Consider the following 24,791-nt stretch of genomic DNA (forward strand, 5'->3'; position numbering starts at 1 on the left):
ACAAACACACTCTTTGTCCCACATCTGGTGAGATGGGATCTGGTCACCCTAGTGTGTGTGTGTGTGTGTGTGTGTGTGTGTGTATTTTAGCATGAACATTAGTGAGGACCAATTATATGAAGATGAGTTCAAAAGCTCATAATACGCTAAACCCGCTATTTGTTTAATTCGCCGTTTTAAAAATAATTAAAAAGGAACAGCGGATTTGTCCCGGACCCGGTGACGAATCCGTCGCGTTATGACGACGAAACCGGAAAACCATGGTTTCGTTTCGCATTGTCATGGCCGCTGGTGCTTTCGATCAACAACAAACCAAAGGACTATTTTTCGCCGGACTTTCGTGGTCGAAAGCTGCAAATACTTCGGCGTGTCCAGGCATTCCTCCTCACATTGACGACGGTACAACGTTTTTGTGAGGAGAAACATTCCCAAATTGCACATTGTGGCCACTTCTCCAATCTCCATGCCGTCTCGGAAGAAGAAGTGCATCTTGCATTTATATCTCTGCAGTTTTCCGCACCAGTCGCTATGTGATTTATAACTCCGAAGTACACTCTTGGTTGGAGTCCAACGCTAATGTGCCATTTCCCTTGCAGCCGTTGCTTTTTGCCATGTCAGTATTAATACAGACCAACCGTTCCTCCCCCTTGTGTCCCTCAGGGCAACATAATTACCTGTGTGCTGGGAGGAACGACTGCATCATAGACAAGATCAGACGGAAAAACTGCCCGGCTTGTCGCTTCCGCAAGTGTCTGATGGCGGGAATGAACCTAGAAGGTACGAACCGACCATATAGTGTGTGTGTGTGTGTGTGTGTGTGTGTGTGTGTGTGTGTGTGTGTGTGTAATATATTGTATTATAAATATAATATCGAATGACAAGTCTTAACCACTCAAACCCTCTGTACTTAATAAAAGTGACCTAAGTTGGCGCTGTACTTGGTGGGCCTTTCCCCCCCCCCCCCCCCCCCTCTACTACACCAAATGTCTTTGCCGGAAATAGCCGATCTACAAGCTCGCAATGCATCGTCGTTGCACATTTTGCGACACGTCATGAGCTTGTGGATCTGCCATGTACGCCGGTGAATGTTACCCCCAGAATATGGACGCTAGATCTCTAGTGGTTTAGAGCCAGTGGCTCGACGGCAATCTCAGTCATACACGTTGCAACTGCTCGATGAACGCAAAGGTTGATTTGTTCTCTCCGTCTTGTTCTCCTCTTCGCCGTAGCTCGTAAAACCAAAAAACTGAACCGCTTAAAGGGCGTCCAGCAGAGCAACCAGATAGAGCTGACCCCTCCGCCTCCTCCCGAGGTTCGCTCCCTGGTCCCCAAGTCCATGCCGCAGCTCATCCCCACCATGCTGTCGCTGCTCAAGGCCATCGAGCCGGAGACCATCTACGCCGGCTACGACAGCACCCTGCCCGACACCTCCACCCGTCTCATGACGACCCTCAACCGGCTGGGAGGGCGGCAGGTTATCTCCGCCGTCAAGTGGGCCAAGGCTCTTCCAGGTAAGACTGGGTTTTTTTTTAAATGTCATTCTGTTTTTGTGCTCAAAAAGAATGGGTTTGTTGTTGTTGTTGTTGGATTCTGTCTTGTTTGATTCACCGAGGAAGTTAAGCTCATAATTCATTTGAACTGGCATGAACACAACAAAGCGGTCTTCTCTATCACTCATCTTGTGACTGTATGTGTGTATGAGGTTTTGGTGACGGGAGTTCAAATTGCCAGTTTCATCTAAAGCTAGAGACAAACATGTTCTCGTTTTTTGCTATGTAGGGGACAAGCCAAAACGGAACAGAAGTACACACATGATGACATAGAATGGTTGCCATTGTTGTCAGTTTGAAAGTGTATGTATGTTGCTGTGCATTAGGCTTTAGGAACCTGCACCTGGATGACCAGATGACTTTGCTGCAATGTTCCTGGCTCTTCCTCATGTCCTTCGGCCTGGGCTGGAGGTCGTACCAGCAGTGTAACGGCAACATGCTCTGCTTCGCTCCAGATCTCGTCATCAACGAGTATGTTTTGCAATCCTCTATAGACCAGAACTCATGATGTAGGGTAGTGTACCGTTGGTCTGTTACTGGCATGGCATATTAATGATATTATTATTATTAAAACTCTTAAAATACCACTTTTGCCAACTGCTTGCACCCCAGCAATCATATTCTGGGGGCAATATTAGCCAAAAATAGGGGCTTAATATATCATATATACCTATTCCATTGTGTCTAGCAAAGAGTCAGCAATGTTTGTAAGTGGCAAATGTTGTTATCTCCGGAAGGCGGAGATTGTTTAGCTCCTGTGTGTCTGTGAGTGACCGTGAGAGTCTGTTGTTAACTCCTGTGTGTCTGTGAGTGACCGTGTGAGTCTGTTGTTTAGCTCCTGTGTGTCTGTGAGTGACCGTGTGAGTCTGTTGTTTAGCTCCTGTGTGTCTGTGAGTGACCGTGAGAGTCTGTTGTTTAGCTCCTGTGTGTCTGTGAGTGACCGTGTGAGTCTGTTGTTTAACTCCTGTGTGTCTGTGAGTGACCGTGTGAGTCTGTTGTTTAGCTCCTGTGTGTCTGTGTGAGTCTGTTGTTTAGCTCCTGTGTGTCTGTGAGTGACCGTGTGAGTCTGTTGTTTAGCTCCTGTGTGTCTGTGAGTGACCGTGTGAGTCTGTTGTTTAGCTCCTGTGTGTCTGTGAGTGACTGTGTGAGTCTGTTTTGACCTACAGTGCAATTGAACCCATTTCTCCCCAGGTTGGCAGAGGGAGAGGATTACAGCTTTTAGGCAATTGTCACCGGGTGAAAAATGGGTTACAAAATCGTGGGCAAAATGTTTAAATACAAAAAATGATAATTGTGGTTATGAACTCGATACCACGGTATGCCGTCACAACCGCAGTATTGCGGTTATTGCGCCTAGCCCTACTGTATATAGATTTACCAAATAAATAAAATCCAAAATAGAATATATGGGAATACTTACCGTACATTCTGTAAATAACATTATGTGCTTTGAATAACTTTGTGGTTTGTGCCATGTTTGTCCCAGAGACCGCATGAAGTTGCCCTACATGTCTGACCAGTGTAACCAGATGCTGAAGATCTCCAGTGAGTTCGTCCGACTGCAGGTTTCCCACGACGAATACCTTTGTATGAAGGTGTTGTTGCTGCTCAGCACAGGTCTGTCTAGTCAAACTCACACTTTGTCTTCTACTTAGAGCTCTACTGTACTTCACCCTCCACCACAAACATCCGTCCTCCTTTAACTTGCCAGCACAGAACTAGAAGAACTATTTAAGTCTGCATTCCAGGACGGTTTAGGGGTGGCCATTCCGGACTAGCTTCTGTATAAACCATTACTACTACTGAGTTGGCAATTCTTTTTGCAAGCAGACACTCACTGTCTTCTAAGTTAAATTTGGCAAAATTAAGTAAGTCAAAAAGTTAAACCCATTTTGGACTTTGGATTTTGGCTTCTAAATCCTAATTTTTTTCTAAAAAAAAAACATGTTTCTATGTCAGTGGTGCTTAACCTTTTTCATGTCAAGGACCCACAGAATTATCTCTATTGTGCCACGGAAAATATGTTGTTTCCCCCCCCCCCCCCATATTTTAGTTAAAAATGTTCGCTCTGAAATATATATTCAAAGATTTGCGCCCCTTTTTCACGACTTTAAAAAAAAAATAGCAGACCTACAAGCTCGTATGAGCTTGTAGATCTGCTATTTGTCAATAGCCAAAGTATAACAGAATGCTTAAAACACCAACAAGGGGGTTCCCGCCCCCCAAAATTGGTTTAAGTCACAGTTTTGGGGATTAATCCAGGTTTTTCTTGTCCATTCTGTACCGTATCTAAATATAGTGAACATCACACATACTGCACCTCTGCTCTAATGGGAGGTCAAGCTACATAAGTCATTATAGAGTTAAGACGTGCATGTGTTGGTTATGTAAACGGAGCTGCTTGGTGTCACTGAACATTGACTCTAACCACAGAACTGAACAATAACATGGTTCATGTTGTGTTCATGCTTTGTAACTGTAGCTATTCCACAATTCCCATTTAATGGCGTTCTAGCTGAGTTCGCTTGACGGACGGTGTAACATCCGTTCTGTCCAATTGCAGTTCAATGCTCTGAACCCATTCTAACCTCTCTCTCTCTCTCTCTCTCTCTCTGTGCTCATTATTGATTCCTGTGCCCGAAACCCAATAACTCTTAACGCTGTACAAACCAGGCATTTAAGATTCTTTTAGTCACGTCACACACTTTCACAAACTTTCGCTCGGACGCTAAAACTCAGACGTTTGCCTCTCTTTTCGTCGCAGTGCCAAAGGACGGGCTGAAGAGCCAGGCGGTGTTCGACGAGATCCGGATGTCCTACATCAAAGAGCTGGGCAAAGCCATCGTGAAGCGAGAGGAGAACTCCAGTCAGAACTGGCAGCGCTTCTACCAGCTCACCAAGCTGCTGGACTCCATGCACGAGGTATGGAAATACCGTCTTATCGAATAGACCCCCCCTCTTCTTCAACGAGCATGTACTTGTGTTGTTTTTTTACATGGCCGTCTGGAGAGTCGTGATGGCGCGGCTGGGAAGACCCCCCCCTTCTCTCCGTCTGGTCCCACCCGGTCATCTTCAACCATCTGTTTGAATACCATACCTTGGATGGGGCTCAGTTAGTCCCTGTTGATAGATTTGACATAGATATTTAATCAATATTAACCCATTCTGACCGGGAACCCGTTTTGGTGTTCAGCATCATGTTATGCTTTAGCTATTGAAAAACAGCAGATCTACAAGCTCATAGCGCGCCACCGAGTGGCGCGCTACGAGCTTGTAGGTCTGCTATTTTTGAAAAATCGAAGAACGACTGACATTTCTAGAATCTGATCTCAGGTCAGAATGGGTTCATCAGACCAGTGTGTGTCCACAGTGGAAACCTCGTATGAATCTGATCTCAGGTCAGAATGGGTTAAATAAGTAGCACTTCGATGTCAAATGCGCCGTTCCTAAATGTGTACATGGCCTTCCAGAATATGCTGTGATGCCTAGTAAAATGCCTAGTTTATTTCCAGCCAATTGCCAATGCTAAATAGCAATGGAGCGTCGCATTTTCATTTTCCTCAGACTTTTCAAAAAAAGTATTTATTTAAAGACGTTTACGCCGCGGACAAAGCCAACTCGAGTTGTGACACATCATGACGATAAACACAATGTTTTGGCCCTTTTGGGGCCGATCAAATCATTTGAAGGGGGGAAAAAAACGGCAGGATACAACAAATTTTTGTTTTTCTTCTTACAAATGATTTGATCGGCCCCAAAACATTGTTTGTTGTCATGATTTGTCACAACTCCAGTTGGCTTTGTACGACGCTTCAAAGGTCTTTAAATAAATACTCTATGGGGAAAAATGCATTGGGAATTATTTCCTGGGCCTGGCGTTGTCATGAAAGGGTGGCGGGACTGCGACGCTCTATTGGCTGTCCCAGTCTGGCAGCTAATCAGAGCTGTGTATACGTAAAAACAAAAGTGTCTAAATATGATTTCCTTGGCAACCCAACACCAAAACGGCTTGTTTTCTCCATGGGCAGAAAGAGAGACTGGGAGATTTTTAAAACAAATAGATTTTATTCACTTCTGAATAAACGTTCATAAGATGCTTTATACACTGGCGAATGAATATTCCCCTTTTTAATCATTCAGTCATTCGGCAGCTCTTACAGTCGACCCCTATAAAGTTCTGATGCATGGCTGAGTAGTGATGATGATGGTGGTGCTGTGTCTCTATAAAGTTCTGATGCATGGCTGAGTAGTGATGATGATGGTGATGCTGTGTCTCTATAAAGTTGTGATGCATGGCTGAGTAGTGATGATGATGGTGGTGCTGTGTCTCTATAAAGTTCTGATGCATGGCTGAGTAGTGATGATGATGGTGGTGCTGTTGTCTCTAGATGGTCGGCGGCCTGCTCAACTTCTGCTTCTACACCTTTGTGAATAAATCCCTGAGCGTGGAGTTCCCGGAGATGTTGGCCGAGATCATCAGCAACCAGTTACCAAAATTCAAAGCCGGGAGCGTCAAGCCGCTCCTCTTCCACCAGAGATGACTGTGTGTCCGATACCACCTACCCACCACCACCACCTACCCCTCCCTCTCTGAGATACAATGCCTTAAAAGCCCACCACGCCCAACCCAGGATCCCTAGACGCACGGACTGGACGGAGAAAAGGAACCCCGTTAGTGGACGGGAAACCTGGAGAGATGGAGATGCTCTAAAGAGAGAGAGAGAGAGACAAGAGGGAGCGACGGATGTTTCGGGGAGCGAGTATGCAACTTGTGGTGGTTTCACGGGGCGAGAGAGAGAGAGAGAGAGAGAGTGAGTGAGAGACATTTATGTAGTTAACGGGAGAATGAACGCAGAGATTTTAGTTTTGTCGAACGGTCTGAGATACAGTATATAATAACAAGTAGGATTGTTATTTTGTTTTGTAAGATTATGATATGAGATAATCATGGAGTGAAATAGGCTAACCATTCATGTCATCTCAGGTTTCTTATCCTTGGAAAAAAAAAACAACAGTATCCGCAGTAGATAAGACAGATATCTATGTACAGGCTATTTTCTACATTTTTCAAATATCACACTTTATACAGTTTGTCCAGGTCCTCGTTACATGAGAAGATGACAAAGTAGAACTTGTGCTTTTAAATGAACAGGCTTGTAGACTCGTTTTTAGGGATTCACAAACAGGAACGGCGTGATCTAACAGTCACAGGAAAGCGACCGCTGTTTTCCAAACAGTCATTTCAAAAGCTTAACGTTATCGCTTCAATATTGTTGGGACATAACATGGAATTTAGTTGGATAATTACTTTTGTTTTGTTTTTATGAGGATGTGTACAATTCACACAAGCTAACCTCTTCCAGGTTTACACGTCTGTTTATAAAAGGGAAACGGAGATGATGTGCCTTTTCGCTTCAATTTTGCTTTTTAGCTGTTCAGTTTGTACCTGTGTGAGAGTCCCTTCATCCATTCATCACAGTCCCTCATCATACCTGATTGTATTTTTGAAAGACATGCAGTTTCATATTTTCCCCTCCTCCGTGGCAATCTTAAGCCTGATTTATGCTTCGGTGACAAAAGAAAAAAGGATCATCTTCCAATGAAACAAGTGTCTACACTTTTTTCCTGTTGAAACTACTTTCATCTACCGAAGTGGCAGCTTTGTCATCCTCTGCGTTTATATCACAACAGAAAAATAAGTGATCTTTAAACGGGAGTGGAAAACTTCCTGCCGTGAACTCCCTCCCTCGGCACACGTTTGAGCACTTAACACCCCTTTACTTAAAGGCTTTAAAAAGACTGTGAAGGAAGGCTTTCTGAGAGGCTGGACTGATCTCTGTACAGAAGAATATGGCTTTTGGAAGGATGATGGTGTATCGTTTGTCTGTTTGTCAAGACCCCCCCCCCCCAAATTATGTGATGTGACTGGAATGTAAGAGAAATCTGCGTCGGCCAATCAGATGTTAGGCTTTTATGTACTAGAATCGTACATATGTCATGTTCCAGGCTGGCTGGTGTCTGTGGTTCAACCGTGGCTCGGAATGATGGGAAAGTGGACATCATTTATTTCGTTTTTCTTAGGGAGCTACAAGTCACGATGGACAAATAGAAACCTCACATGCAGTCCCAATTTTTGCCAAACATGATCCCTCACTTGAGTCCTTTTTTATAAAACACTGAACCCTAGTGTCCCTATTTGGGGGCAAAACAATCTGCAAAAAATATGCCGATCTAATAAATTCACAGCGCAAAGCGTCGTGAGCTTGTAGAACGGCTTTTTTTCCACAGAAGATATTTAGCGTCGTCTGGTTAACTAAGTATATAGGGTTTAAGTGATTAAGGACCACCAGTGGCCGGCATGTAATCTGGTAAAACCTCACACACGGCTGTTGAGAACCTCAGATCGACCATCCAGGCACCCCCTGCACCTCTTTTAGAGACCTTTTTACTTAGGCACCTTGTGATAAATGTTAAGCGCTTCTTATTGTGTGTATGATGTGTGCACGCGCACGTGTGCAAGCCGCATAAACGCATATATTTGCAGCGTGTGTGTGTGTGTGTGTGTGTGCGTGTGCGTTAATACATAGACAAACCCCAATGTTTGAAAGCACTCTGTCTAGTATGTGACTCCACCTTGACCGCTCAGCTCATAGCAGGCAGATTCCATCCTACATTCTCTGGGAAAGATTTCAGTGCCAAACTCTTGTTTTTCTGCCTGTTTTAAATCATTTTGATCAGAAGTCAGTGTTTATACTGTATCCGAGGAGAAACATGTATCCCAACAGTAAAGCTTGTGAAAGTAAACTTGTTTTTTAAATAGAATCTTTTTTAACACTCACTACATAAACAAAATTATCACAAAGATCAATTTATTTCAGCTTTATGTTCTACTGCAAGAGATTCACTCGTTAATTGTATAATTACATAGTATAACATAGGTCTACCAGTAACTCATTGTGTTATGAAAGTAAATGGGAGTTTGAAATATGTTGATATTGTCATTTATTTTTTATTTTTTTGTCATTATAGCGCCATTTGGGTTTGTCTGCTTAGTTTGTCATGGCTGTCTTTAATACCCCTGTTATTATGTTTTTGTGTTTGAAAGCACAAAATTCACTAATGAATTTGAATCTTAAAGCCGAAATTGTTCTACTCCTCTAAAGAAAAAACGCATATTGCTCTTTTTCTTAACAAAAAAAGGTGGCACGCTGTCCATATTTTAGATGATTGGATGTCAAGAGTCTTTGGGTACTCAGAAAAGCGCTATATAATTTTGAGATATTGTTATGATTATTAAGAGAGAACTGCATTTTCTGTTCATAGATAACCTATTGGAACAGAAATCGAGCAGTACAGTAAATGTCATTCTCGCACACAACCATAGATACAGTACTCTAATGCCAACATCCAATGTGAAGCTACTGGGGTGATACTCATTACTTAATAACTCCCGTGCTCAGGTCACCATTGGTTGAAGTTTGGTGAAAGTGTTTGTGGTCACCCATGTTCACTGGTAGACTGTAAAACAAAACAAAAACTATGTTTTTATTTTGGACTCCCCCCACATGGTGTGCTTGTGTGTTTTGTGTTGTTTTAAGACTGATCAGGTAAGTTTTTCCGGGTGTGTATGTGCTGCCATGCTGATTGCCTCATTTATGCTGAAAATAGCCATTCTACAAGCTCACGACACGTTGCAAATGTGACGCGCTGTGAGCTCATGGATGGGCTATTTCCGGACGCGGCGACGCCGCCGTCGCGCGACAAAGAATAAATCAGGCTTATGTCATCACAAGTGTCATCCTCCCAGCCGTTCAACTCCTCCCCCATGTCCCAAAATGAATGATTGTGTTTTCCTTTTGGGTGATTCAATAGATAGTTGTGAAAACCTTCCTTTTTAAACTGCAGAACGGTTACTTTCACATCCAGTGCGTCTTCACAACTCTGCTGCTGCTGCTGCTGTTGTTCAGAACCTCTTTTTTTTTTAACAGATATACAAAAAAACACACTTGCCTCTCTCCTCAGACGTATATAGGCTACGGTCACCTTCCTGTTGTAGACGTTTTACGAGGACAACCGAATATGCAAAGGAAATGCCAGATAAACATACTATTTCATTATTGCATGAAAAGACATTTAACTGCTTCCTTTGATGTATTGTTCTTACTTTAAAATATAAGCTATTCACTCAGATGAGTTTGAACACTTATCCTTTATCTCTGCAGGACAGATTTTCAGGAAAAGATGTATGCTTGTGTCAGTAGACTATTCAGGCAGACTGCACACAATGGAAAGCCTATTTGAAGTTTGAATACAAGGTGACCAAAGCAAATAACAGTCAAACTTTCAGCATATTTCAACATAACTCTAGCTCTTAGAGGACAAGTGTACAGCACTTTGTTTTGTAACACATTTTGTATTCTATCTTGACGGCTTTGGTCAAATTGTGTAATACTGTGAATAGGAAAATAGTCCGTTTTTTGTTTTGTTTAGTTTTCCACACAAACTGTTTGTGAAAGTAATCAACCAGCTTGAATCTAAAAAAAGAAAAGAAAAAATTTGCACTACCCAAATATTGTTTGAAAATCTATTTTGTATAAAATATATGCAGACATTAACTTTTGAGAAATTAAGGGCGGATCACGTTCACTGGTATATGCTTTCTTTAAAGCTTTGTTTTTGCTTAAAGTTTCAATTATGTACATATAATCCATTGTAAAAAAAATGTGGTGTATTTGTCTCAAAATAATAGTTTTTCTATATCCTCTGTATTATTTCTCTAGTGTGAATTCCTGTTGATCTTTTCCTCCATTGATTAAATGTTGAACTATGTCTTTGTTGTGTGGTACTTCTCAAAACATGGAACTGTATGCGATGTATGACATGATATTAACTTGATTCTGAAAAATGGAAACGGTAAGCTTTTAATGGTCACAGCAAGCACTTGTTCATTAAATAAATGAGCTTTTCCATCACAGTGCTTGTTTCATTGACAGTCAAAATCTACTGACTGAAGGGAGTTGGGTGGGAATTCTCAAACCATCTATTTTGAGTTAATAATGCCTTTTCTGTCAGGCATTTTGTGTTCCTTGTGTCACATTCTGAATGATAGATGAGGGGATTTATCAGTTCTGACAACTGCGACCAAGAGGTGGACAGTAACTGAGTAAATGTACTTGAGTACTGTACTTAAGTACATATTCTGAGGATCTCTACTTGACTATTTTAAATTTTTTATACTTTATTCTTACTCAAGTACATTTCCAAGACAAATATTTCCCCTCTTCTGCTCTCACACTAGTTGTGTCCTATAACTGAATTGTGAAAAAGTACAGCAAATTGTTGATGTGAAAAATAAGAAATGTACTTGTAACTATTTAAAAGCATCTACTCTTGAATACTTAAGTAGATTTAAAAGCAAGTCATGTTTGGCTACTTTTGACCAGGTCGTATTTGTACTCTTACTAGTACTGTGGTCTAGTACTCTGTCCACCTATAGGGACACTTAAAAGCTAATGGGGAAACTTTCATTTGAGTTCAAATCTCAGTTGAGTTCAAGTTCAAGGTGCAAACCTTGGGGAAGGAATTATTTTCACGTTTGATCTTTGGAGCAATTATACTGTGTATTGTATTGGTTGAAAAGGAGCTGGCCAGGCTCATTCCTCAACCAGTTTAAATCTCATTCTGACTCCTGTGACCTTACCATTCTTTCACTGTCTTGTGCACAAACAATATTACAAGATGTCATTACTAAAACATGCCATACTATTAGTGTTATAGTAAATCATGTAATGCTATGCTATACACTATCTTAGCAATAGGTTGTGTTTAGTATATGTTATAGTGTTTATTACATTTGTATATTTAATGATTAAAATGACATACTATAACAACAAACATCGCATGGATGCACCTGGGACGTATCCTCAGTTATGTATCCCAAGGTCATCAGGGTTTCGGGTCTCTCGAACAGCATACCCCTCACTCAGGCGACCCAGCCTGGGTTATCAAGTCCTGACTTACATCCCAGTAGCTACCCTTGATCAGTCCCATTATAGTTAGGGAAGATTAGCTTAAGTTGTGGCAAATCTGGGGAAAAAATGCTTACCACTAGCTTTCTTCACAGATGTGTTCATAAAGGTGTCTACTATCACAGAAAAATTGTTCCAAGCCAACTCCCTTGGGAAACTTTGTGGGAGCCAATCAAAGTTGGGGTACACGGAGGGCCTAGGATAAATGCAGGACATTATGAGCTTCTGAGGTGTGTAAATAGGTTTCTTTTGGGGTGCTGAATCTGTTCCAGCCATTACCTTTCAGTAAAAATTACTTTCTTTTGTTATGTCCCAAACATGCGTAATAACTAATATGTCACCTTTGTCACCAAGCTTCCATCCATTCTCCACTCTCCAGTATGTGACTATGAATGGAAGCTGCCAATCTCTGGTCTGGATATAATCTCGGAGAGAGTGCTGTGCTGCTGCTCGTGTTGTTGGGGGGGGGGAGTTTTTCAGTTTTGATACTCCCAGTAGCTGAAGATGTCAAATCTCCAGTCCCCAAAACTTTCGTGCGATTTCCCATTGGAACATGAACTTGAATAGTTCACAGCTGGCTGTGATGAGGTCCTCCTCCTTGTTGGCTTGGATGTCCAAAACTTCCATAGCCCTCTCTCCACTTCAGTCTTGCAGAACTACTATACCGCTACTGGGAGTATCAAACCAGAAAAACTGCCCCTAACAACAGGAGGCGCAGCTCCCTCCGAGTTTATATCCAGATTCCAGACCAGAGATTGGCTGCTGCTGCAAAGTCCATCACTGGATGTGCAGTACATCCAGGGTACCACCACCAAGCTTCCATCCATAATCTCCATCCGTAATGTACTGGAGCATGGATGGAAGCTTGCGGTGACAAAGGCTATGAGTCTCTACCGTCAATGAACAGACCCCAGGCCATCACACCAGACTATCTTCTGAGGTTAGTCAGTTGCAAGGGGGAGTGCAGTACACACTGCATTTTAATGCACAGTGCATTTCTGCTTGTGGTAACTGCCATGGCAAATTTTACAAGAACAACAAGCTAGAATATGACAAGAGCAGTGAGGGAGATGCCAGGGAGTTGGAAGAGTATAGAGATAGTTGTATGTTTACTCATATTTGTAATTATTGTTTACAAAAGCATGCATACATACATTTTAGCGCCGTAGTTTTTTATTATGTGTTGGTCTTTTATATTGTGATATCATAGAGCCATGAAATTCGGCACATTAATTTCCCCCTTATTTTACCGTTATTTTGGTATAAGGTGTGACAATAAAGTCTTTCTGATTCTGAAAAGAACAAATCGGTTAAATCCATTAAAGATTAAAGGTTCCATTAAAAATCTACTTCTGTTTCAACAGTTAGTTTCAATTAAGATGCATTTGTCTGGGACATACAAATGCATATGTCTGGGACATACATATTGGAGGTGGTCTAGACATGCTATTTCAATCAGGGTCTGGTTCGCTGCCTAATAAAATATAAATATCAATTTGTGTTTTTGAACCACGGCAGTACGTAGGCTATTTAATGAACAAGTCAATCACAGCTGGGTCAATCATCCATCCCCGTCAGTTTTTACTGATGATGATTGATTGGAAACACCTACTGGGGTTTAGTGGCACTCAGCGTGTGGTTCAGATGACCTGAACTCTCCCCTTTCTTTTCCCCTTTTTTATGTTTTATTTTGTAATGGAGACACAAACGCTGATGTCAGTTTTACTCCATTATGTCCGTGCATTTGTTCTAGTGTTTCTCGTCAGTAGTGGACCTTGTGGCCTCCTGGTGAAATCTCTAGATGTTGACCTGATCCCTCATGCACGCATCTTCTCCTCATTGTTCAAAGCCATGTCGGAGCACGGAACCACAGATCTAAAAGAAGACATGTTGATGAAACCCGACTACAGATATATAAGATACATGAGAGATGTTCATAAGAAGCTGTCGAGGGAGCGCAGGAGTTTGAATGGGGGGAACTGGGACAACAACCAAATCAACACAATTCGACTGATAAAGCCTCGAGGTGAATGTCTGGACCCAAGCAAAGGTAAGCGTGTGTGCGTGTGTTTTTTGTTGTTGTTGATTGAAATATTTATTATGCAGTTTGCAGAATTACAGTAGCCTACATTTCAAGCACAAACTCAATACAAAGACAAAGTGTGTGTGTGTGTGTGTGTGTGTGTGTGTGTGTGTGTGTCCAGTAGGTTTTACTTCTTTGTGTAATTTCATGAATGATGAATGATATAGCCTACTATATCGGCTTTTGAGTTTCTCTCCTGATAGGACAAAATTGGTTGGCTATCCTGACCTGAAAATACATCTTCATGATCTTCTGTTTACTATTAAAAGAGCTAGACTCTGCTGGAGAGACAGAGGGACTGTTACGGCAACTGAACTCTGTAGCTATGGGTCTTCAACTTTTTTGTTGATTCGTAGATTCGTTTGACATTCCATCACTGTTGTGCAAATCAAAAATGTTGTTGTTTACACATTATACTTGATGATAAGAGGATTAAGTACAGTAGGCCTAAGTAAGTCACTTGATGTTGAGTGGCCTATGGGTCCCCAGCATGTAGAAACTGCCGGATGCTAACTTGCATAATGTTGAGCAATTTTCATAATTCGCATAATGTGACCATACCATTAACAACCTACAGAAAGCAAGAAAATCTAAATTTCATCATGCTTTATGTAACATGTGACGTGTCAAACTAGGGAGTTTTCTAGCCCCACAAGCAGAACCCAATGGTAGTAAAGTTTCTGACATTTTTAAGACTTTACACCATTGGGTCCTGGTCTACCGTCGGGCTGCCACCAGGTACGCACACATAAATACAATGTAAACACGTTCGGATAAATGAATCGGTGCAGTTTTACGACGTTTTTTTCCTGTGATGGCTTCTGAATGTGCGAACTACAAGTACCTATACATACCTCTGAGAATATCTCCTGTGTCGCGGAAGCCGTTAAGTATTTTTTATCTATGTTTGATTAAACATGTCGCTTCTTCCTACCTTGTTTATTGACACCTCATTGTACCGCCTATCTGGCTAGCTAGTGGCGCTATAGCTATGACGTAGCCGGCACAAGCCAACCGCACATCGGGAGGCGGTACAATAAACGGTAAATAAACAAGAAGAATCAAAGCGACATTTTTAATCAAACATGGATTCAAAATACTTAACGGCTTCCGCGACACAGGAGATATTCTCAGAGGTATGTATAGGTACTTATAGTTCGCACATTCAGAAGCCATCACAAGAAAGAAAATCGTCAGAGTCCGCCGATCGACTTAACGTGGAGTTTGTTTATGTCCGCGTTCCAAGATCCGCATTCGAAAATAAAGTAACGGACAGGGACCCTACATAAAGCGACATCCAAATTTCATAAAAGCTTTATGGAGGGTTCCGAGAGGGGCTAGGAGTTTTCATGATGAATCTGAATCCATTCAAAGCATTAGTTTAGCAAAAAAAAAACTGTGCAAAACTAATACTTTGAATTGATTCAGCATCATGAAAACCCCCTAGTTTGACACACTACTTAAAGCATGATGAAATTTAGCTTTTTTTCCCTTATTGGTTGTTGATCACAATTATTAAAATTGCTCAACATATACAAGTTGGCATCTGGCAGTTTCTACATGCTGGGAATGGGGACCCATGCTAAACATTTAAGTGATTATTATGACTTATGAAGTGTCCATACAACGCTTCAATCATGGAATATTGTCAGGGTTTACCATGCTGTCAAGAAAATATATACCGGCATATATTTTATTTATATAATGGTATAAAACTTTCTCATTTGATTCAAATCATTCACATGTAATCATAATGTCAACAATGAATAGCCTAGCACTTGAGGTGCTTTAAGTAATGTTGGTGTATGTTGATCCTCAATTAAGGTTTTCTTTTTGTACCTATTTTTGTGATTGACTGACAGTGTATAGTGTACTGTACTGAATGATGAATGATTTCATCCCCCACAGAGTTATTTATGGAGGATGTCTTCTACAACCTGGATCAATTGAGAGACAATGAGCAGCTCTTGAAATCCATTCTATTGCTTTCTTTTGACCAACACCAAGAAGTGCCTCTCTCTGCTGTGTGCTACCTGAAGGTCAAAGAGCAGCAGAAGGATTTGAACCAGTGTATGCTTTGCCCCGGCTTCCACTCTACCAACTTCACAGTAAGTGGAAACGGACGTCGCAGGGAGAACTGGGTGGAGGTTGATATCAGCACATTTCTCCTCCCAATCTTGAGGTTTCAGAGGAAGAACCTGCATCTGCTCATCAAGCTGAGCTGTGCAGGGGACAAGAACAAAACTCCAATAGAACCCGCTATGCGGTCTCTATCTCTCCTCCTCTATCTCAATGACCCCAGCAAGCATGCCCATCAGTGGTCGCCTGGGAAAGCAGCTCAGAGACTTGTTACTTCAGCGAACCAACTTGACCGGGAGGAGTTCAAACCCAAACGAAGGATTGGCGGCAGGAGTAGAATCAGGAGGGAATCTCCAAAGAGCAAAAGAGGTGAGCAGAGCCTGGAGACTCAGCTACCGGACCTTCGTCCCAGCTCTGAGTTCAAAACAAACGACTGTGACTTGTATGACTTCAGAGTTAGATTCAGTCAGCTCAAACTAGACCACTGGATCGTTTTCCCTCCCAAGTATAACCCCAGGTACTGCAGGGGCCAGTGTCCCAGTCCAATGGGCTTCTTCTACGGATCCATCTACCATACCATGGTACAGAACATAATCTATGAGAAGTTGGACTCCTCTGTGCCGAGACCTTCGTGCGTCCCCTCCCATTACAAACCTCTGAGTGTCATGATATTCGATAAGGATGGATCCTATGTCTTTAAGGATTTAAGCAATATGGTGGCCACCAGGTGCACTTGTCGCTAAGTCCACTTCTACATTATGTATTTGAATAAAGTACAAGCTGGACAGCGTATCGACCATAAACCCTTCTTAGCAGTGGATTAATTCACTAGATGTTGACCATTACATAACCTGCCTAGGCTCAATGATGTCTGTTAGGAGTTGTAAAACGTTGATGTGAGCTGTTTTATTCCAATGAAAATGAATAAATTTGTAATTTATTTTTCTTTGATTTGTTTTCTATTATTTAATTAATGGGTGGGGGTGTTTCTTTAACAGAGAATTTGATGCACTTGACGAAGAAAATGTATAATTTGTTATTTAAAGTTTTTCTTAATTTATTTTAGGTGGTGGGTGGTCTGTCTATTATTTAACACGGTAATATGTCATACCTTTTACATTCCTTTTTATCCCTTGGGATTACAGATGATTGTCTGACAACTGTTTTCCCTAATGGAAATCTATCAAAATAGTGTCTATTTATTACCTCTGGTCATCACATGACAGCATACTTATGAATTTGTACTGACAATTCTGTCTAACTCTAAATGCGTGTCATGTCTATTTATGTAAATTGAATGTATGTACTATGTCTGTGTTCATCTGATGGATGACTGTTCACATTATGAGAAACTTTGAAAAAAAGGAATATAAATTAAAAAAAAAAAAGTTAGCATGCAGAGATTGTGGTGTCTGTTCTCAGTTGCTCTATACTGAATTGGTAATGTCAATTTCCAATAAACATATAGTAAAGAAAAATGGAATACATTCATAACATCCCATGGATGGAATAAATGTATTTCTTGGCAATGGTTTTATGACAATGAAACGATCTACTAATTCTACTTGATGTGGTACTGCCAGCTATTTATTTTCTCTGCTTCACCACATGATGGCAGTAGCGTCTAAAATGCCAATGGAAACTGGAAAGGTTTAGTCTATGAAAGGATCACGAGTGGGTTGTTTAAAGTAAACTGATCCTGTGTATTCTCAATATTCATCGGGACATTTAAATGCATAAAATAAACTATTTTAAATGTATTTCTACCCATAAACCAAATTCCGATACCCCAAATCTCGGCCACTCGCTCACTCCAGGTGACTTGCTGAAATATATGACTGACAATCATGTGGACTTCACATAATCTCAGTGTCCGAACCGAACCTTAGAGTATATATACTCTAAGGTCCGAACGGAAATCATTGTGGTTTGTTTATTACCAGAGTTCACTCTAGCGGTATTTAGGCAACGTATTTAAAGACCTCCACGTAAATAGTGTTTAGTCCACAAGATGGTCACATATTTCGGCAGGTAACCAATTTCATCGTAACACCACTATGCTGGAGTGAGCGAGTGAGATTTTGGGTATTGGATTTGGAATTTGGCTATAGAGACATACACATATATATGTTGCTAGTGGCCGGTGGAAGCGAACCCGAGACCTCGTGGCCTATCAACAAAGCCAATCGGAATGCAAACGCAAATAAAAGCCTGTAAACGAACAGTGGGGAGTGGGGATTATATTTAGGTTTTTTTAGCACAAATAATTCATACATAAATCTCATAAAATAAAGTCAAAATATGCTTCACATAGGCTCTGGACCACCATGGACATAACATTGGTTTAATAAATGCTATTTAGGAAAAAAGTATTCCCTTTTTATTATTCGATTAACAGTATATAAAGTTGTGTGCATACCTTAGAGTATATTAATTAATTACTCTTAAACAGGTGCAAACTGCAAAGTCGACGTTTCGCAGTTACCCAATGATGCAACGGAAATACGAAAGACAGCATCCGGTCAGCGGTCAAGGCTTCCTTAATCTCGAGCAGCAGCTGAACGGTGAGACTCAATGTCATAAATGTGACACTGTATATTTACCTACAATAACAAATATATTTAAGATAGTCCTCCATTTTTGTGTAACGGGTTTGATATAGTTTGCTATAGTTCTATTAAACAACTGTGTTGACGAAGGTAAAAAGCTAAATATTCGAGGACTCTGTAAGCTAGTTAGCCTTAGTTAGCTTACTAGCTAATCTCCTTGCCCTTTGTTTACCTTTGGCTTGTCAAATGTGAACGCTAATGCAGTCACATGCATCATGGGCTTTTCCAAATAAACGGATGTCCAAATAGTCAAACAGCCTGCGAAATTCATCATCACTATTAAAGGGTGGAAACCTTGTATGTCCGATTGATTGATACGTACAAATATACACTTGTGTATGTATATAGCCAAAAACAGGAAATCATCACAGTGTGGGGGAAACAGGTGAGTGGGGGATTCAGATTTTACGGGGGCCGGTTTCGAATTTCAGCCGTCCGTAGGTGCCCTTTGAGAGCGGTTTTGAAGGAGTCAAGGGATTCGCGTGGCTTAATGACGAAACGGTTACTTCTCAGGAAATTAAAAAATAACCTGTGTTCCATTTATTTATATATATATATATATATATTATATATATATATATATATATATATATATATATATATATATATATATATATATATATAGTGTACTGTGGACCAGAGTGTTCATATATTTCCTTCCTGGAATGAGTGGAATCTTTGAAAATCCATACATTGATTATTAGATTGTCTACTTTTGTATGACGGGGTCTTATGACAGCATAACATAGGCCATTATTGTTTTGTTTTTTAAGATTAAATATGGAGATAGATTTCTGCCCAACAGTGATTAGTTTTGGGATTTACATTATGTTGAATGTTTATGTGAAATGTGTTACTTTTCACTTGCATAATAAAAGTTTCAGTATGCAGGGATTTACTTTAGCCTTTTAAAATCTATTGGGATCATGTTTTTTTAAAGTAGTACCCATGCTTTTCCAGTGCAATCGAGTGGTACTGTTGTTCGTGTCTTTTGATGTTTGGTTTATCTAAGATTGTACAATTTATTTCACTTCAGCTCTGTGAACATCATGGGTCGCCACTTCGGAAACCTGGCCAAGGTCAGACACATCATTTCCTTCACTATCTCCCCATTTGAACAGAGGGCTTTCCCCAACTACTTCTCTAAAGGAATCCCCAATGTATGGAGACGGTTTACGTCTTCTTTCTTCAGATGGTCTCCCCGTAAGTATTCATATCTGTATAGATTTTGTATCATGAAACATTTGGCTTTATAAATAATGTTATTAGTATGATTTTTTTTTTTAAATAATCAAATACATGGATTTGTCTGATTTACCACTTAAGCTCACAATGCCGAGCTTGTAGATTTGCTATAAAAAAACATGAAATTCCTACAAAATCGATTTGTTTAAAAGGAGAAAAAAAGGATAATTCTTCAATATTGATTAACCTTCGCAGACCTATAAACTCACACCAATAGTTTTTTCATCAGATGTGTTTCTGTGCTAACTGTTTTGCAGAGGTGACGTTGATGTACCTGACATACACCTGGGGAAACAACGTCCATATGCAGGGCAAGAGGAAGAATCCTGCCGACTATGAGAATGACGAATGATCTGCCTTCTACTCTTCTGAACTGTCTCCAAATTCTGTTTATTCCAACTCTGTATGTTTGACCATTAAAGATCAAATATTTATGTCAATGAGTTTTGATTGAAGAATCTGAATTCCACAAAAGCGCTTTAACTGCTGCCTTATGGCATGCACTGTATGCTTTGTTGTACGACGACAAATAGCAAAGCTAGCAGATCTACAAGCTCGTAGATGTGCTAGCTTTGCCAAAGTTGCCACGGAATAGCGAGGCTAGGGTTCATACGGTTAAAGGTACTGTAAGTGATATTTGTTAATGAAATAAGTGTTAAATATAATACCAAATTGGATGTGATGAGGTAGAAATGACAGGTCTTGAAATCCACCCAGAATAGCACAGTAGGGGTATGGGTTGATAACACAGTCATACACGTCTGAGAAAAACTTAAAGATGTCACTCCAAAAAAAAGAAAAGCCCTCTGTTGTGTTACATTTTGAGCATAGTGGAGAAACGGGGATAAAATGAGTGTAGCTTAGTGCAGGAATAATGCAGCCTAAAGTGTCATGCTTCCAAGGAAGCCCAGCCCATGGACTTTCAGGAAACTTTTCCATTTCATTTAACCGAGAATGAACCAACATGACAATTCAAAAAATGATATTTTGTATAGGCTATTTGGTTGCAGACCCCCCCCCCCCCCCCCATATATGTATAAAAACATTTTGTGCCAGCACTCTACCATATATTAACCGCCCCAAACTGGTGGAGTCAGGTTACTACCATACAAAAGTTGTGCAAATACATCTTCAAAGTGTTGGCAAAGTGTATGAAAGGTTATTGCCTTTCTGGAGGACACGTTTTCAAAAATGGCCCCATCACAATATAGTTGTATGGCTAAGAGAATAGAAAGGAGAATAGACTTTATTTGCCATTTTCACAAATGCACTGGACATCTTGGAGCTCAGCTTCGCAGGGTCACCATTTTAAAAAGACAGAAAATACAGGGGAAAAATAGATTCAGTTCATCTGTCATTCATAGGACAAAAGGTAATTGACTACACTGAAATCCTCTTGAGGATGAACACTTCATCACAAGTTACCACTCATGCAAAAATAAAATTACATTATTCCATGTGCAAAGGCTTGCTCTTCTCTAACACATTGACAAGCATATTAATATAAAGTATATTTGTTTATCGTGTTTTGATATGAAGTGACATATGTCATAGATGTTATAATGGTATCCTGCTATTCTGAGAAATGAGTTGTTTATCATGCACCATATCTCCAAACAGGAAAGGATCTGTGAAGCCACAAGCTGTGATCAAATCTATCCTGTAGTGAATCTGCAACCCATAATGTTACTATTAACATAATGTTATGTTCATTGTGAATGAAAGGCTGATCAGGGAGCCACTGTATTATTATTATTTGTGGTCAATGAGACATGTTATTACATTACATTACATTACATTCTTGTTTGAGGATGGTTGACATGTAATGTGAAAAACCACATGTAGATAACATGATATTTGACTTTGGAGCCAATATCTGAGAACACCTCCTTAAATAAAAAGATATCTTGATAATATCCTTCTTAATTCACTCAAACAGCTGGACAAACTGCAACAAACAACGATACAGAATATAAAATATAAAAATATACAGTTTTAAATAATTTAAATGTTTCAAAAAGTATAAAACACATGTGAAAGAATGTGTGAAGGTACTTTGTTAGCCTAGAAGCATACACAAGACAATTGGCACTGATTGATCCAGCGGTCACACACACACAGAACAACATTCATAGACGACTATGCTATCCTCCTTCAGAGCCGCAATACAATGAAATATCTGTTCACTGTCAACACACGATTGTGTTAGCACTGATACAGTTGGTGATGTGTTTCAGAAGTTTGCCCAGTGTGTGTTTTTTGGTGTTTTTCAGCTCACACTTACACTTGGTAACCTGCATCAGAAACAAAATAACAACTGCATATGACAATAGCATGCACATGTGACCCTCCCCACAAATAAACAAAACTTCCGAGAAACATTCACATCCAGTTATATAATATTTTTGAAGTGTGCACAATGGCAACTTAAAACAAGTTGTGAATGAAAGTTACTTTATACTGTACAGCATAGGTAGGCTATAGGATTCGTGATAACAGAGCAGATTCTCAAACTGAAATAAAATTGATTCTACAAATGGAACCTTATACACAGTACACCTATTTGGAACCCCTGATGGTCCGTGGACCCCACTTTGAAAACCCCTGACTTAGAGAATTGCTTACGTTGTTGTTGAAGTTCCTCAGGAGATTGTGAAGTTTTTTCAATGCTGTGCCATCATTCAGAGAGGAATGTGGCGGAAATATAGTAAGACTCCTCTCAGCCAAACAGTAGAATTGATCCTGGGAAGAAGACAGAACACATTACAGAATAAGTTACAATAGCCAACATTTTAGTGTCTGTCTGACTTGTAATAGACAGGAGTCAGGAGTGAAGCTCCATCACACCGTGCAACATGATGCTGCAGTTTATAACAACACTGGATCTTTCATGAAAACATCTAACTGGAGATTATAGTAATAACAATATAAAACTATGTTAAGAACAGTTGGTTAGAGATGGGAACATACCACGCATGGATTGGTTGCATCTTCCTCTGGTGTTGTGTAGACTAACTCTTTCAATAGCTTCTGTTTAGAGATTAAATATGATTGAAAAGATACATTTGATTTCCCAATTTGGATTAATCATAATTATTTAAATAAAACAGAATTCTGCAACACAACATAGCTTACCGTGTGATTGTGTGTTAAGATGTTTACTGCCATCTCAATTTCCTTCTTCAGGTTCTTTTCATTAATAACAGGCTTATGATTATGGTTTTGGCTGTGATGAATATGTGCTGTGTAGACCATCATGAATGTCAGTGAGAGGATACAGAGAGTCTTCATGGCTTCAAGGCACAGCAGGTGTCAAGTTGAGATGGAAAGCTTACTAACATACACTGTCAAATACTTGCTTATATAATGCTGACACTCCACTATCCTGATGAAGGCTGAGATTTGAAATTCACGTCATGGTCTTTTTGATGCCCAAATAAGGCCTATCTGCCATCAAATATAAAAAAAAGAGCAGTGGAACTTTCTGACTAAGCACGATTCGTAAAACGATATGACTTCTTCCACCTTAGTCTCCCTAAGGTGCTGCAGAAACACTGATTCATGCATCCATAATCCATTATATCCTGGCTTGATTACTGCAACAGCATATTAAAAGTTCTCAATATACTCCATTATGTTCAGAACACAGCTAGGTACGTACCACCAGTTCTCCATGACCTCCACTATAGCTCCTGTTAAGCAAAGAATCCTCAAACTACTGCAAGGCACTCAACCTCCCCACTCTACCCATATTGGGGAAATAATAAATGTTGATTTGTCACTATAACTGTAGTCCAGCCAGACATTAGCATGGCCCGAAGTTATATTACCAAAGTCTATCTAATGGGACTTATTATTATTAGGAAGATCGAAAGACCAAAACGTCAGTCAATTCTTAATAGAACCTGAATAAAATACTTTAAAACTGTCCAAGCGCCCTTCTGCTTATTAGTGTGGTTGCCCAGACTATAGTTATTGTGACACTTCTTTCTTTTTCTTTTTCTTTTTCTTTTTCGAACGTCCGCTGTGATTGGCCGAGCTTTGCATAAAGCATGCTTTGTAGCAGCTAATTGGCTGTTGTTGGTTACGTAACCAATCTATGTTTTACAATCGTTTATAAAGACATAAAAAGACATAAAAATAAAATAAAATAATAATCTCGTGTTTGGCACACTGTGGTAAAGCTCTAAACACAAGATATATCTCGCGAATGGCACAGAATTTACCCTGTGGGATTAATAAAGGTCTACATTACATAGTACATGCGAACGTGTTCCTCAGTCATGTTGCAGGTCCTTTGGTGTGATCCATGGTCAGGCAATGACCTTTTGCTTGTTTATTGTATTACACATGATACGGTTGATGATGCTGCGTGTTTGGTCGTGTAAACTAATTTTAACTTTTAATTTTATTTATTTTTATCTTTATTTGTTTATCTTGTTCTTTATCCTTGTTTTATATTATGTTTCTGTGTTCATTTCATATTGTCCATGAATACGTATTGTGTTGTTGTTGTTGCTTGTGTTTGTATTTTCTGTTTTCTGTGTTTGTAAAAAAAATCGAAATAAAGTACTGATCATAAAAAAAGAAATACATTACATAGTAAATGCGTCGGCTTGGAGTTGTTATTGGTGACTCCTGTAGGACTTCACTACACCATACAATGCAATCAGTGGCTTAGGATCAATAACCTTGTATGAAAAGGTATTAAATACACCTGTAATTGGCTAACAATATTAGTGGGAGGGGCCTATGTAAGCGACTGCGGCAACCACACTTTGCAATTTTTCAAAACAATTCTAGTTATTATTATTATTGCAAGCAGTACTAGGTGGCTAGGCCTAGTGGTGGTATAGTTTTAACCACACAGGAGGGTCGCTATGCAACTATTTGCAACTGCTTGCAACCATTATTCCCAATGGCAGTTGCGAGGAGTTTCATTGGTGTGTTGCAAGGAGTTGCGAGTAGTTGCAAGGAGTTGCAGCTGGTGTGGTTTGGGCCTAAGTTTTAACAATTTAGGTCAAATTCTCACATCCAGTTTTGAGGGTTACACGGACATGAATGCACTCTTAAGTCCAAATCCAATAAACTAATTTAAAGGTGTTGGATTTTACAGGACATGAATGTTATACAGTATATTTATTTTATTTATTTATTTGACAGGGACAAAGCTCATTAATCAACCATGTCAGTTTTC

General features: G+C 40.1%; 2 protein-coding genes across 3 annotated transcripts in view; both read left to right on the forward strand.

Annotated features, from left to right (window-relative positions):
* LOC308322028 (glucocorticoid receptor-like) overlaps nucleotides 1-10,379 on the forward strand; it is a 29,261-nt gene extending 18,882 nt beyond the window's left edge. For both annotated transcript variants that reach the window (XM_080773208.1, XM_080773209.1), the window contains exons 4-9: nucleotides 661-777; nucleotides 1,230-1,511; nucleotides 1,877-2,021; nucleotides 3,037-3,167; nucleotides 4,315-4,472; nucleotides 5,939-10,379. In XM_080773208.1, the coding sequence (XP_080629334.1) occupies nucleotides 661-777; nucleotides 1,230-1,511; nucleotides 1,877-2,021; nucleotides 3,037-3,167; nucleotides 4,315-4,472; nucleotides 5,939-6,091 (986 nt within the window). In that variant the 3' untranslated portion in view covers nucleotides 6,092-10,379. The remainder of the gene's footprint in view (nucleotides 1-660; nucleotides 778-1,229; nucleotides 1,512-1,876; nucleotides 2,022-3,036; nucleotides 3,168-4,314; nucleotides 4,473-5,938) is intronic.
* Nucleotides 10,380-18,226: 7,847 nt separating this feature from the next.
* LOC308322036 (cytochrome b-c1 complex subunit 8-like) lies at nucleotides 18,227-20,028 on the forward strand. The gene is made up of 3 exons (XM_080773218.1): nucleotides 18,227-18,304; nucleotides 19,386-19,552; nucleotides 19,852-20,028. Exons 2-3 carry the CDS (start codon nucleotides 19,399-19,401, stop codon nucleotides 19,944-19,946), a joined length of 249 nt encoding a protein of 82 aa, XP_080629344.1. The 5' UTR covers nucleotides 18,227-18,304; nucleotides 19,386-19,398; the 3' UTR covers nucleotides 19,947-20,028.
* The last annotated feature ends 4,763 nt before the right edge of the window (nucleotides 20,029-24,791 follow it).

Source organism: Protomyctophum bolini (assembly GCF_963924005.1).
Source record: "Protomyctophum bolini genome assembly, chromosome: 10".
Taxonomy (NCBI): Eukaryota; Metazoa; Chordata; class Actinopteri; order Myctophiformes; family Myctophidae; genus Protomyctophum; species Protomyctophum bolini.